Consider the following 13,666-nt stretch of genomic DNA (forward strand, 5'->3'; position numbering starts at 1 on the left):
TTCACTGTATGTCTATTTCTATTTTATTAGTAGTATTGGTGCAATATAACATTACAAGATGACATAATATGATCAGAGGGTGTTAAAACCTACAGACATTAGGATATTATTTAATTTCTAATGGCCATTTCAAAAAATGTATTTATTTAAAATTGAAAAGGATAAAGAAGAAAGGATAGAAAGAGGGGCTGCAAAGAGAAAGAATGTAAATACAAAATAATTTAATAAACAAATGTTTTTGTATATAAAATGTATGACACAGTTGATAAAACAGAAAATGCTTGTGTTATTGTGGGTGAGACAGGTGTCTCATGAAGATAATAATGATTGCAACAGAATATTTAAATATAATAATAATAATAATTATGATAATAAAAGTACAAGTAATAACATAATACTAATATCACTAGAAATTAAGGAAATAAACGTGGTAAAGAAAGGTCAATAATTAGAATTTTTTATTATGTGAATGTCCATTTTTTAATAATTGTGAACTTCTCTCGCCCTCTCTCAGGCCTGGACAGAACAGGTTGGACACAGGCTCAGAGGTTAGATGAGGAACAGTTTTATAACGGTGAAAGTGACCTGAGCCCAGGCAGTGACTGGTCACAGCCGGGAGCCAGCGGCATCCTTCAGGAAACAAACGCCGTCCATCCCCTCAACAAAGAACAACTGGACAAACTTGCTGCCCTTCATAAGGACGACCTGGCCCTGCTGCACCGCCTCGGCCCTGACATGTCAGAAGGGCAGAGGCCTCATTCCCTGGCCGTTCCCTGGATGACCACTGCCAACAGCCTCCAGCAGGAGCCGCCCAGCCCCGTCATGTCCATGTCACCACAGGCCCCCTACATGTCCAAAATCATTCCCAATGCCGTGTTGCCGCCCTCCATCGAGGTGGTGGAAATCAGCCGAGGGCGGAGTCGCAACAGCGTGCGCACTGTCAGCAAGAGCAGCCTGCTGCTGTCCAGCCCGGCCCCCTCCCGGGCTTCTTCCAGGGCCTCAACCATCACCTCCGCTTCCCGCAACCCTCCCAATATGTCCGACAGCTCCTGTTGGAGCAACTCAGAGTCCTCAGAGACCTTGGTATCTGACTCCTCCACCATCTCCAGGAGCAGCACCCCCAAACAGAAGAGGACAGAGGATGGAGATGTGTCTGCTAAGGAAGACAAAATCAGTGTCTCCTCCTTCAGCAAGGGTCCAAAATACACCTCCAATGGGAAGCTCCTTGCTAAAGTGGACGAGGATAAGAAAGAGGGGTTCTCACGTAGCCTCTCTGTCATGAAGCCCAAGAGGGCTCCTCCTCCTCCGAGCCGCTCCTATTCCCTTCACAATAATAAGATGAAGCGACGGTCACGTGATCTGGCAGAGGTGAGAATCAACTCAAAGGAATCTTCTCTTCATAACATCTCAGCTTCTGGTGACGAAAATGAGAAAAACAAATCATCTCCTGTGCCCTCCAAAGCCATAGACAGCCCTGGGTACCATGCTGACACCAGTTCTCTGGAGGACTCTCCGGGTTCTCTGTCATTCAGTCCCTTCAGGTCGCAGGCGCAGAAGGCAGACGAAGCTGCAAAGGTTGAGGTTGATGCTTTGCAGGAGAAACAGAAACCACCTCAGGATAAGCTGAGCAAAGTGATCTCCCCGTCCAGTGGCTACTCCAGCCAGGATGGCACACCCGTACAGCCCCACAGCTCATCTCCAAGACACAAGAGAGGCATATTAGCAAAGCTTCAAAGGTTGTTTCCAGGGTCCAGCTCTGCCGCTTCAACTGCCGCCCCTGTCCCGCAGCCAGAGGTTGTTAAACCTGACACCACAGTCGATACCGTCAGCCCTTCTGTACGGGCCTTGAGAGAACTCTTCAACATCCCTCTGCCACCAAAAGTCCATGCACCCCCACCCCCTCCTCCAGAAGTATGGGCTCACAGCAAGCGTAGCGTAGAGCTGCTGCTGGGACCCCCGGCACCTGATAATCTTGAAGCCATCATAAGGAAGAATCCAAAAGACAGGAGACAGCAGAGACAGTCTCCTTCTGCGTCGACAGAGGGCTCCGTGAAGAGTTTGGTGGTAGAAAGAAAACACAAGAATCCGGCTAATGGATCCGTACACGTGTCGGAGACGACCAAAGTTCAAGAAAGTGGGATTTTGAGCGCAGAGATTCAAAATGACAGACTGGCAGAGCAGAAAGTTGATTTGAAAGAAAATAGCAATGTGACAGAAAAAGTTGAGAAGGTAAGAGGAAGAGACTTAATAGCTGGGATGTTAATGAAGGCTGCAGAGAAACGAGAAGAAAGGCTGGCAGCAGGGAAAGCAGAAGAAGCCAAAAAGACAAACATGCCAACTACAGAGGAGAAGACTCGCATGGATACACTACCTGCCATTTCATTAGCACGCATCCCTCCATCCCCCTCTCCTCCCCCGGGGCACCACCCTGCCAACCCCCCCACCAAAAAGACCACAGTTGTTGTTGTGTCTCCCGAGTCGTCCTGGCCCCCACCACCTCCACCACTCGCACCAGCCGGTCTCAACAGGCCAGATGAGGTTGACTTTCCTCTTCCGCCTCCGCCAATGTTCGGTGAAGGGGTGGTAGTCATACCTGTCCAGGTGCCATCCATTAGGGTGACCGCAGAGGCTGAACCACAGAAGACCAGTACGTCCCAGGGGGCCGTAGTCACACCCCTGAATATCCCACCTCCTCCATCTTATACGGCTCCCCCTCCACCCGTTAAAGTGGCGTCCCCCTCCCCTCCGATGAAAAAGTTCACTCCTCTACCACCACTAAAGGAAGTCTCTCCTCCACCAGCACCACCACCACCTGTAATCGTTTTACTGCCACCAACAACTAAAGAGGTTTCTCCTCCTCCTCCACCACCACCACCTGTAGAGGTTTTACTGTTTCCAATACCCAAAGAGGTTTCTCCTCCTCCACCTAAAGAAGTCTCTCCTCCTCCGCCACCACCTAAAGAATTTTCTCCTCTTCCACCACCACCTAAAGAATTTTCTTCTCCTCCACCACCACCTAAAGAAGTTTCTCCACCACTTAAAGAAGTGTCTCCTCCACAACCACCTGCAGAGGTTTTACTGCTTCCAGTACTTAAACAGGTTTCTCCTCCTCCACCACCAAAAGAATCCCCCCCTCTGGTTCAAGAAGCCCCTCCACCACTTGTTCAAGACGTCTCCGTCACACTGGTTTCTGTGGTATCTTCTTCACCCGTTAAAGAGCCCTCCCCTCCTCTGGTTATCGAGGCCTCCACTCTGCCCACTGAAGAGGTTTCTCCTCCACCTTCTCAAGAGAGCACCCCTGAAGAGGTGACGCCTGTTAGCAAGCTCACTCCACCACAAAGTATTCCACCTCCACCACCCCTAATATCACAACCCCAGAAATCACAGCAGGAGATTGATCTTCCACAAGAAGTGAACCAACTTTCATATGACATTATTCTCACTCCCCCTCAGAGTATTCCCCCTGCACCTCCAGTAGAGCTTCTACACCAACCTCAGGTTGTACCCCCAAACACTGATGCTCCTGCAACCCAGGAGGCCTCCCCTTCTTCACCATCTGAAGTCTCTATCCGACCTCCTTCACCAGAAAAGGCTCAAGAACCGGCTCCTTCTCCAGAAAAGCCTCAAGAACCGGCTCCTTCACCAGAAAAGGTTCAAGAACCAGCTCCTTCTCCAGAAAAGGCTCAAGAACCGGCTTCTCCTCCAGAAAGGGTTCAAGAACTGGCTCCTTCTCCAGAAAAGGCTCAAGAACCAGCTTCTTCACCAGAAAAGGTTCAAGAACCAGCTCCTTCTCCAGAAAAGCCTCAAGAACCGGCTCCTTCACCAGAAAAGGTTCAAGAACCGGCTCCTTCTCTAGAAAAGGCTCAAGAACTGGCTCCTTCTCAAGAAAAGGCTCAAGAACCGGCTCCTTCTCAAGAAAAGGCTCAAGAACCAGCTTCTTCACCAGAAAAGGTTCAAGAACCGGCTCCTTCTCCAGCTGCACACATTCCTTTGCCTCCACCTTTACCTGTGCAGGGAGTTGCTATTACTAAGGAGCAGCCTAGTCCTGCCAGCACAGAAACCCAAACCCTGGAACCAACCTCTGCCCCTGTTGTCAAGGAGAACCCCACTCCTGTTGTCACCCCCTCCCTCCTGCAGATGGTCAAGCTGCGGTCAGTCAGTAGCAGCCCTGAGCCTCCTAAAGCTCCGGAGCAACCAGAGGCTGAGGTCACCATGAGGAAGCAGGAGCCCAGAGATCCAGTCCCAACCTCATCTGCCAGTGCTGAAGCTCCCCAGAAGCCCATCAGAAGGTCTCTGATCATCCTCTGTCCCACACCCACCTCTCCAACATCCATCTCTCCACCTGCCACCTCTCCACCTGCAACAGTTATTGTGCAACCAGCTCTGCCCAAGTCCCAGTCTGTTTTGCTTCCACCTGCATCTTCATCCACAGTCGTCTCCCCGACCAAAAAGTCTCCTCCCGCTATGACCGCCTCTCCTTCCATGAACCTGCAGGAGGCCATCCGCCTGAGGACAGCAGCCAGATCCAAAGAAAACCCCGTATCCCGCCTCAGTCTGCACTCACCCACATCACCAATAGACCTCCGTAAGTCCCCCTCCAGCACAGCAAGCTTTATCTTCTCCAAGAGCAACAAGAAGGTGGTGATTGAGACCAAGCCGGAACCGGAGAAGAAGGTGGCGAGTGAAGCAGAGTCGGTGAAGAAGGGAGTCAAGGTGCCGCCACCTGTTGCAAGGAAACCCAAAACGAAGGGCAAAGAGATAGAAACCAGTGAAGGGATGGAGCACACTGCAGGACAGGAAGCCCAGCAAGACAGCATCAAGGGTAAGAGAGATTATTCACTCGAAATAAATCTAATCAATATTTGACTGGAAATGATAAACAAGCCTAAATGTCTGTACAGCCACACGTTAACACAGCAATGCTTTAAGCTAAATATTAATGTCAGCACACTAAAATGCTCGAAATGACAGTGGCAACACGTTCACGTCATATCACTTTGACCATAATTATGGGTAACAAGTCAGAAAAACAGTTTACCTCAGCTCCCAAATTGTAATTCACAGGCAAGTCAGAGATGATCTAAATAAATGACAAAATGAATATGAATCAATTCAGTAAACATAGAAAAATACAGTTTATTTGTACCTGGTTTCACTTGTTAAAGGGACAGTTCCCTTACTTAAGTTAAAGTACTAGTACCACACTGTAAAATGACTCCACTACAAGTAAAAGTACAAAAGTATTAGCATCAAAATGTGCTTAAAATAGCAAAAGTACTCATTTTGCAAAATGGACCCACTCAGATTGTTTTTTATATTCTAAATATATTATTAAATTATTTGTATTGATGCATTTATGTAAGCAGCACTTTAATTTTCTCAAGGTAGGGCTCATTTTTAACTTTTAAAAGGCTTAATATAAAAAAATGTCTAATCACTTTTAATTTATCAGGGTTTTTTTTTTGTTAAATCTCAACCTGAAAAGTAACTAAAGCTGGCACCTTAATGTAGTGGAGTAAAAAACTTAACTTAAAACAATATTTCCCTCAAAATAAAGTGAAATAGAGGTATTAAGTTTCATAAAATGGAAATAATATCTCTTCTTCCTTTCCTGTTGATCTCCTGCAAAAATGCCCCAAAAAATAATCTTAAAAAAAAAAGAAAAAAACAAAAACTATATCATAAACCAAACATATTGGACAAATTAAACAAGCATTTAACTGATTACCCCTAATTTTGAATTTTAATGCTAATTTTAATGGCAGCCCATCCAGTATTAATATAAGATATTTCAGTCTGGGCAAATAAAATGGTGAACCACAAAAACGGCACCATCATGTCTAGAGCCATGCTGTCATTGTACAACTCTTCTGTTCAGCATTAAACTAACTCTGCCTAAACTCTCCAACCTCAGATGATGCTGCGGAGAAAACAAACGGCACAGCAGGTACGGTTGAAGTAGGCGGGACACCATCGACATGATTGTAAAGACTGAAGGAGACCTGGGAAGGTCTTAACAATCACACTGGACTTGTTGCAAGTTGTGTGAGAGACAAGAAACTGGGTTTGGATAGATGAGATGCTTATTTCAAAGGGTGCATTTAAAAAAAAAATCCTGGATTTTAAATCCTTTGACTTTGATGTTAATGGTGTGGGTCTTAATTTTCTCAAGTACTCATTTTGAATTTTTACTAAGAGTGAATGCAGCATATTTGCTTTGGCCAGAGGGTCTTCTGAGCTTTACCGTTGCAAGAGATGGGAATATACCGCCCTCTAGTGTCAAACATTGATTGTACCACTTGTGTCCTGCTGAATCAGAGGTTTTGGGACTTTTGGGCGCTCATCTGTAAATATAGCAAGATTTTGTACATTTAACATATCCAGTGATGCTGGATCTGTACAACAGTTCTGTTCTGTATTTTTCTCCAAAAGAGTTTCCACACCAATTATATTTGTTAAAAAATATTAATTATCTTAAGTTATTTTGTGTTCAGAAGGTCGACAGAATGTCTTCTTTGCAATGTTGTGTTACACCCTAATATCATTTAAATCAAGTTTATTTGTATAGCTCTTAATCATTTCCAAATTTATCCCACATGTCCTTTTGTTATGATTCAAAGCTGCGTGACTGTTAATGTCACAGAACCAATGAGCAGACATGTAAAGCAATACTAGTCATTATTTTCTGCTGCTTTTAGTTACTGATAATGGAGGCATTGCCTTTCCTCAGTTATTGCTCAAACAGTGGGATATTTCTGTGTTGAACTATAATATATTTCAAACTGGTTTCAGACACTGTAATGAAATAAATCATTTATATTGGAAAAAAATAAAGATTTATGGACTTATCAAATTGTCATATTGACTGAGTAGAATCTGATTTCTTTACATTTTCCTGTTAGTCTGATATTCACTGATGCATTTTCTCTTCTTGAACCTGAAGTCTGCTAAAACTAGTCCTCATTTGAGAATAGTCTGGTGTTAGCCAGGCTAGAAGTCTGCATGATACACACAAGAATGTAATTTCAGATGGAGTGAAAAATTCCAATGTTCGACATTTTTTCAGGAGTAATTACATTGACATGGCATAATTGATTTATGTCAGCTGATATTCACTTTCATAATGTTGAAGCTCAAAAACCCAAATCTAGTTACAGTAAAACATTTAAGAAATATCTAGAGAAACTACAGATGATGTTTCACAGAGGGGATTTAATATATATATTTTTGACCATGTTTTTAGGAATAAAATGTTCTATAAATCAGGCTATGAATGATATACGAACAAAACCCTTCAGAATAAAGACCATATATAGGATATACTAATGCTAACTTTTGATCAATTAGGGGGGAAATCTACAGATCCAATAGACAAACTGTAGTAAAATAAACACCATAATGTGTATTTTATATTTTTTCCCCAAAAGCTATCACCCAAATCACTATGTTCTTTTTTCCTGAGTAGGTCTAATTCGCTGCAATTTCTCTTCAAATGGATTCAAAATTGTAAAAAATCTAAAAGAATTCAGGTCAATCATTGCAGGCTCACAAAGTGATTTTTTCCCTGCGTAAAATAATTTTTGTGATTTTTTTTCTCCGAATCTTCATATTCCCTACACTTGCCTACAATGGCCCAAATACACCGTCGTAGAAAGAAGACATGTTATGGAAGCAAAAAGCAAAATCTCATAGCTGACCAATGCATGAACAAACTTTTGCCTGTAGTGTCTGAAAGTCTGGTTGCAAGTTATGACAGAAGAAACAGCGTTTTCATATTTTTTATTGAAATAAATCAGAATATGCTTCTGGTACAACAGTCTTGGAGCATATCGACTCATTAACTAATGCTACCTCCATGTGAAATACCAGGTAATGTCCCTATCATCACTCTCCACCTCGGACACCATCATCCCGTCGTGCTCTTCACCTCCACCTGTTTGCTTCCTGCTTTGTTCTTCACCTTCAGATATCGGTGGCTGTGACTCTTTCTGTGGGTCTGATGATATTTTCTCCACCTGCACCTGATGACGCAACACTTCAGCCTCTTTCTCATTTAAACTGACCTCATCAAATCCCTCCTCCTCTTCACTCTCCCATTGTATGACAGACCCTGACCCGTCCTCTTCAGTCTCATTCAAATTCACTTCAGACTCTTTGAGCCACTTCCTAAAACCTGACTCATCTACATCAGGTTCTCTCATCACTCCAAGGATAACCCCACTTTCTTCTTCTTCTTCATCTGTGTAGTCTTGCTCTTCATCATAATCATCATCATACTTCACTATATCCGTACTGTCCCACTGGTTGTCACTGACATGGCGATGTATTGTGGCCTCGCCTTCTCTGGTCCTGCTGACTGGTAGAAAACCATCTTCTGCTGCCAACGGCTGATCAGAGACCAACAACGACCCGCTGCTGGCAGAGCCTTGAAAAAGTAGAGATACAGCCATTTTAATGATCACAATAACAATATATGGCCTCTTTCATTGATAGTCTGAGTTCATCCAATCTGAAGTAATCTGATCGGATTGTATCAATTGTTAAACCTTCATTGGTTCAAACCTTCAGTATGTGTTGTTTTAAGTTGGTTCGACATACTTTTGACAGAAAAAAAAAAGATAATAATGATCATAATCCCAGCAGAACTCAATTCTAGGTGGATTTCAGGAACATAAAACTTTTAAATTACAGTATGTACATTTTATATGTTGCACTTGATTTTTTTTTAACCTATTACAGTGATGAAGATAACGTGGATATCACACTACCTACAATATAAATAAAATTAAGGATTTTGTCCTCATAAATAAGTCCCTTGAAAAGCCATCAATGTCAAACAAAAATAACTTAATATATAATACAAGTAAATATTAGAAGTTAAACTTTCATTAACCATTTTGTATTTGTAACAATGACTTCATTGCCTCCCCCTGCTGTTTTCTGTTACTTCAAATAGAAACATTTAAAGTAACCCCACGCTGGTTATTCTGCTTTTTGTTTACATAGCGAGTAGCCTGCAAATCTTATTTTGAAGAGAAAGACTCATTTTCAGTTTCATCATTCGGTTCCATATTCAGCAAATCATAGCACCCATCATAAGTCATAGTGTCTAAGCTTGAACTATATGAAATTTGGTGTTTGAAACTAAATAAACTGAAAATAAGTCACACTAACCCAAACAATCCTAGAGTAATTGTTAAACTGGGGTTTGTGGAACAGGCCTCTGTTATCTGGATTAGGGTGATGCAACTGGCGCAAAAGTAAAATGGATTAGCTGATCCTACATAGCAAAACATGGGATTTACAAATCTGGATAATTCTGATCCAGATTATGTTTCATTGAACAACGGGGCCAAGATAATTGTCAGCTAACATTATGACATTTGTACAATCACAACAATCCAATATATCGAGTAGGAGTGGGGGCATGGATATTTTCTTATTGAAAAAAGAAAACATACCTTCCATCATGGCCCTCCGGGGTTTAGAGGTCACACATTGTGAATCACAGCAGTCGCATATAGAGTCATCACCAGTGAGGGCCTCCCATCTGTCATGGAAAATGTGCTCAGGTCAATTGGAAACAGCTGAAAGTCAACTATAGTCCAGGAATGGAAATTGAATTGTGTCAACACTCACCTGTTTTCTCTGTAGGTGCATGACTTGTGTGCAGAACCTGGTTCCTCAGATGTGACAAATAATTTGCAGTGAATATTGACCTAAAACGGAAACAGAGTTAAACTACAAGCCCACAAGGTCTTTTCTACAAAATGTCACTCAAAGAGAAACATGCCAATCAGAAAAAGACTCAAAATGACCACAAAGAAACAAAACAACTACAAAACGACATAAAAAAGACTTAAAGGAGATCAAAATGAGATTTTAAACAGCTGCAAAGACACAAAAAGACTCATAATGACTATGACAAGGGCCAAAACAACCTTAAGAGACACACAGATACAGAAAAGACAGAACAGTTTTTAAAAAGGGGCAAAAATAACTACTTAGAACAATAACTACAAAAAGAACAAAACAAGTATAAAGTGACACAAAAATACTACAAAGAGACCGAGAGAAATTCAAAATGACTACAGAGACCAAGCTACAAAAGGGACACAAAACAGCTACAAAGAGACACAAAACAGCTACAAAGAGACACAAAGCAACTACAAAGAGACATAAAAAAAAAAAGGCAAAAAAAAAAATCTGATTCAATAACTACAAAAAGACAAAAACAATTACAAAGTGACACAAAATGATTACGAAGAGAAACAAAACAACAAAAAGAGGCTAAATAACTACAAAGCCTGTGCGTCCTGTTCCCTTCCAGCTCGTTTTGTTGGAGTTATCCATTTTCCTGGCCTTCAAGAACTATAGGAATCGGACAAAATGCCTTCCCATTTACCTGGCCTTAACAACGGCTATCTACCATGCTCACTCTTTACTGTATAATTTAAGCAGTGGAAGAAACTAGCAGCTAGCAGACATTTGTGCTGGAAGTGCTTTCCTGCCAACATGGTGGTGTTTTGATTTCAAGTGACTGCCTATTGTCTCATAATCCACCCATACAGATAATTATTACCCACACTCACCTGTGTGTCAGGGTCAGAGGTGAACTGGAAAGCCTTTAGGGAGAATCTTAGGGTGCCGTCTGTCCGAGAGATGAACTGAGAGGCCCCTGGGTGGCTTTTGCTGTCCAGCACACAGCTGTGGATGACAGTGAACTGGTGTTAATCTCACTCACATGCAAATCATGACTTCAAGGATAAGGGTAGGGTGCATTATTGTCCATAATACTCACCCAAAATTGTCAATGATGGTGTATTTGAGGGATTTAGAGCCTCTGGACGGTGCAGCATAGCAGCTCCGAATGTACAGTTTCCCACCAGTTGGGAGATGAGGAGCAGAGACCTGCACATGTACAGTCTTTCCAAGCTGGTACACCTGAGACTTGGCTAGTCTGCTCCACGAATCTGAGAGTTAATCACATCAAATGAAGCCACTTAATGGACATTTATAAACACTGTGCTGATGAGAGAACAGCTCTCCACTATAATCCATAGTTCTTTAAACATACCGTCCATCAACTCCATCTTGAAGTCACCTGGACTTCCTTTCAGCCTTTTATGCACGATGGTAGTTTCCCAGGTGGGCTGCACTGTCAGCTGGTAAACGTGATGGTTCCTGGACAGGTTTTTTGGAAACTGTAAATAACAAACTTACACACACAACATGTTGAAAAGGGGAATGAGAAATCTAACCTTTGGTAACGGCATTCAATGTTGACTTTGATCCGGTGCGCTCTGCTTGGGAAGCGCTGTGAAGAAGGCTCATAATGCAGCACATATTTGTAGAGCAGAAAACCAGGCGGCGACTGTCAAGAGGGATCAGAGATTGTGGGTTTTTAGGGATCTACAGTGAGAGTCACCTATGAAATATCACTCTGAAAGACTCAAACAGGAAGAGAATCAAAGAAGAGAATCAAAGTGACCACAAAGAAATCGAGTAAGAAGAGGCACAAAGAGACTCACAACTACAAAAAGGGGCCAAACAACAACAAAGTGATACAAAATGACCATAAAAGGATATAAAGCAACCACAAAGGCATAAAAAAAAAGTAATAGAGCATAAAGAGATGCAAAACCGTTTCAATGAAGCACAAAGAAATTCACAATGAATATGAAAAGGGGCAAACAACCACAAAGACACAAAAGGACTACAAAGAGACATCAAACAACTGCAAGAGATGCAAAATGACCACAAGACACAGAAAGACTCAACCTGCAAACAGCTGCAAAGAGACACAGAGATTCACAACAACCACAAAAAAGGAACAAGCGACATCAACAAAGTTACTCAAATGAGGATCAGAAATATATACAATTTTATCATTCTTAAATATTCTTACAATAATCCAGGGTTAAACACCTGAAAAAGACATTCATTATCTGGATTTTCATTCTGTGTTATGTTTTTATTATTTCGAATTTTTATTTTATTTTAATGTGTTGATTAATCTATATATATGAACTCTGTAACTTCAGTTCCTTTGAGTTTGAGTTGAGTTTGAGTCTCCACATCAGTAGTGTCTGCATTACTGCTGGAAAAAATGTTTATATGTCTGGATCAATACAGATGTTTGCATATGCACTGGCTACAAAAACATGCAAAACAGCCTTGACCACAAAGAAATGTAGTACAAATAGATGCACAACAGTTTCAAAGAGACACAAAATGGAAATGAAAATGGGTAAACAGCCACAAAGGGACTACAAAGAGACACAAAAGAACTACAAAGAGATGCTAAATCAGCACAAAGAGACAGAAAGATGCACAACCACCACAAATAAAAGTAAAAAAAAGCAACGAAAAGAGGCTGAACAGCTATAAAATATTGCTCCTATAGAGATGTGGGGCCTTCTGCATATCTGTGCCCAGGGGCTCCACTGTGTCATAATCCGCCCATGAAACAAATCTCACCTCTCGCACAGCATCGCATGCTGTCAGAGGATAGGTGAAAAGCAGGTCCCCGTATGGTCTGAGGACCCCGTTGCTTTTGCAGGCGCTGCCTAACTTCAGCTCCTCTGCAACCGCGCCCAGCCCGTAGAAAGCTGGTTTGACCCGCACCACGAGGTCAGACGTGGAGCAGGTTACTGAGACGTCCGGGAGGTAAGCAAGGGCCGAGCGGCTCCCTGCCCCGGGCCGCCCTGGACGCGTGGATCGCGGTGTCGGAGGAGGGACGGGCCTGGGGGGACTGAGCTGGGACAATGGAGACGTGCCGGCAGGTGACCTCTCAGAGGAGTTTCTGTCGCCTGTTCTTGACAGTTTTACTGGTTTGGATTTTGGAGTGTCCAGTTTGAAAAGCTGTTTCCTTCTGGTAACTGAAGTGTCCACTGCACAGCAGAGGAGGCCAAGTGATAAAACACCCCACAACATATAAAGATGCCACTTTGTTTTCATCGCAACAGACTGCATCTACCTTTCCCTTTCAAACTGCGGATAAACTCAGCGCTCTGACGCGGCTGCAGGTGATTAGCGGGCAGGATAAATTAGCAGCATGTGAAGGTATAAGTTGGTTTGGTTGATTTCAACATTTAAAAGCAGTGGCTTAGACATTTCTTAGATACATTTCTTGATTCACCACAAAAAACAAGCTGACTGAATGAACGCTTTATAGGTGCAGTCAGTATTTTTTAAATGTTAATTTCCTTAAAGTTATTTAATAATCAGATTCATATATATATATATATATATATATATATTATTCTTTATTTAGCTTTTTTTAAGATCATATTTTTTCCATGCAGTGAGCCCTACACAAGACAGAACAGCACACCTTTTTAAAGTGTATATTTATTTGTTCATGGTTTTCTCCTGCAGCTTGATTTGATGGTTGGATGTCTTCAAACAAAGTGGATCTGAGGAATTAAGTGTCCAATTAAAATATTAACGTCAGTTTATTCAGGAAAAAATAATTGAACTGTAACTGACTTTTTAAAATAACATACTTTGAATCTTTAGGCTTTGGGGAAGGTATATAGAGTATTTAAGTTAAAAGGATAAAATCTAAATGAGGTCACAAGTCTTTGGTGTTAAAGTTGAAGACTACTTGCAAGTCTTTTTTTAATTTTGTCAAATCCATCATAATTTTTGTTACTCGCAGCCA

The 13,666-nt window shown here is 42.1% G+C and overlaps 2 protein-coding genes across 3 annotated transcripts in view; one reads left to right on the forward strand and one right to left on the reverse strand.

Moving 5' to 3' along the window:
- Positions 1–6,859, forward strand: part of LOC131988240 (proline-rich protein 36-like) — a 32,892-nt gene extending 26,033 nt beyond the window's left edge. For both annotated transcript variants that reach the window (XM_059353335.1, XM_059353336.1), the window contains exons 7-8: positions 515–4,822; positions 5,915–6,859. In XM_059353335.1, coding sequence (XP_059209318.1) covers positions 515–4,822; positions 5,915–5,982 — 4,376 coding nt within the window. In that variant the 3' untranslated portion in view covers positions 5,983–6,859. The remainder of the gene's footprint in view (positions 1–514; positions 4,823–5,914) is intronic.
- A 901-nt stretch (positions 6,860–7,760) lies between these two features.
- si:ch211-67f13.7 (uncharacterized protein LOC565426 homolog) lies at positions 7,761–13,007 on the reverse strand. Its single transcript, XM_059353308.1, has 8 exons — positions 12,481–13,007; positions 11,262–11,374; positions 11,078–11,184; positions 10,802–10,973; positions 10,593–10,707; positions 9,640–9,719; positions 9,462–9,550; positions 7,761–8,425 (listed from the first exon to the last, which is right to left on the reverse strand). The coding sequence occupies exons 1-8, from the start codon at positions 12,973–12,975 to the stop codon at positions 7,848–7,850; spliced, it is 1,749 nt and encodes a 582-aa protein (XP_059209291.1). The 5' UTR covers positions 12,976–13,007; the 3' UTR covers positions 7,761–7,847.
- Between the last annotated feature and the right edge of the window lie 659 nt (positions 13,008–13,666).

The sequence above is a fragment of the Centropristis striata genome, chromosome 16 (genome assembly GCF_030273125.1).
Source record: "Centropristis striata isolate RG_2023a ecotype Rhode Island chromosome 16, C.striata_1.0, whole genome shotgun sequence".
In the NCBI taxonomy this organism is placed as follows: Eukaryota; Metazoa; Chordata; class Actinopteri; order Perciformes; family Serranidae; genus Centropristis; species Centropristis striata.

What these genes read in the sequence shown, in the direction of transcription:
- si:ch211-67f13.7 (XM_059353308.1), bottom strand. Translation starts at nt 12,975, where the DNA reads ATGCAGTCTGTTGCGATGAAAACAAAGTGGCATCTTTATATGTTGTGG. An exon ending in CCTCTGACCCTGACACACAG is followed by an intron (nt 9,720 to 10,592) that starts GTGAGTGTGGGT and finishes TTTCCGTTTTAG; the next exon opens with GTCAATATTCACTGCAAATT. An exon ending in TGCACCTACAGAGAAAACAG is followed by an intron (nt 9,551 to 9,639) that starts GTGAGTGTTGAC and finishes TTTCCATGACAG; the next exon opens with ATGGGAGGCCCTCACTGGTG.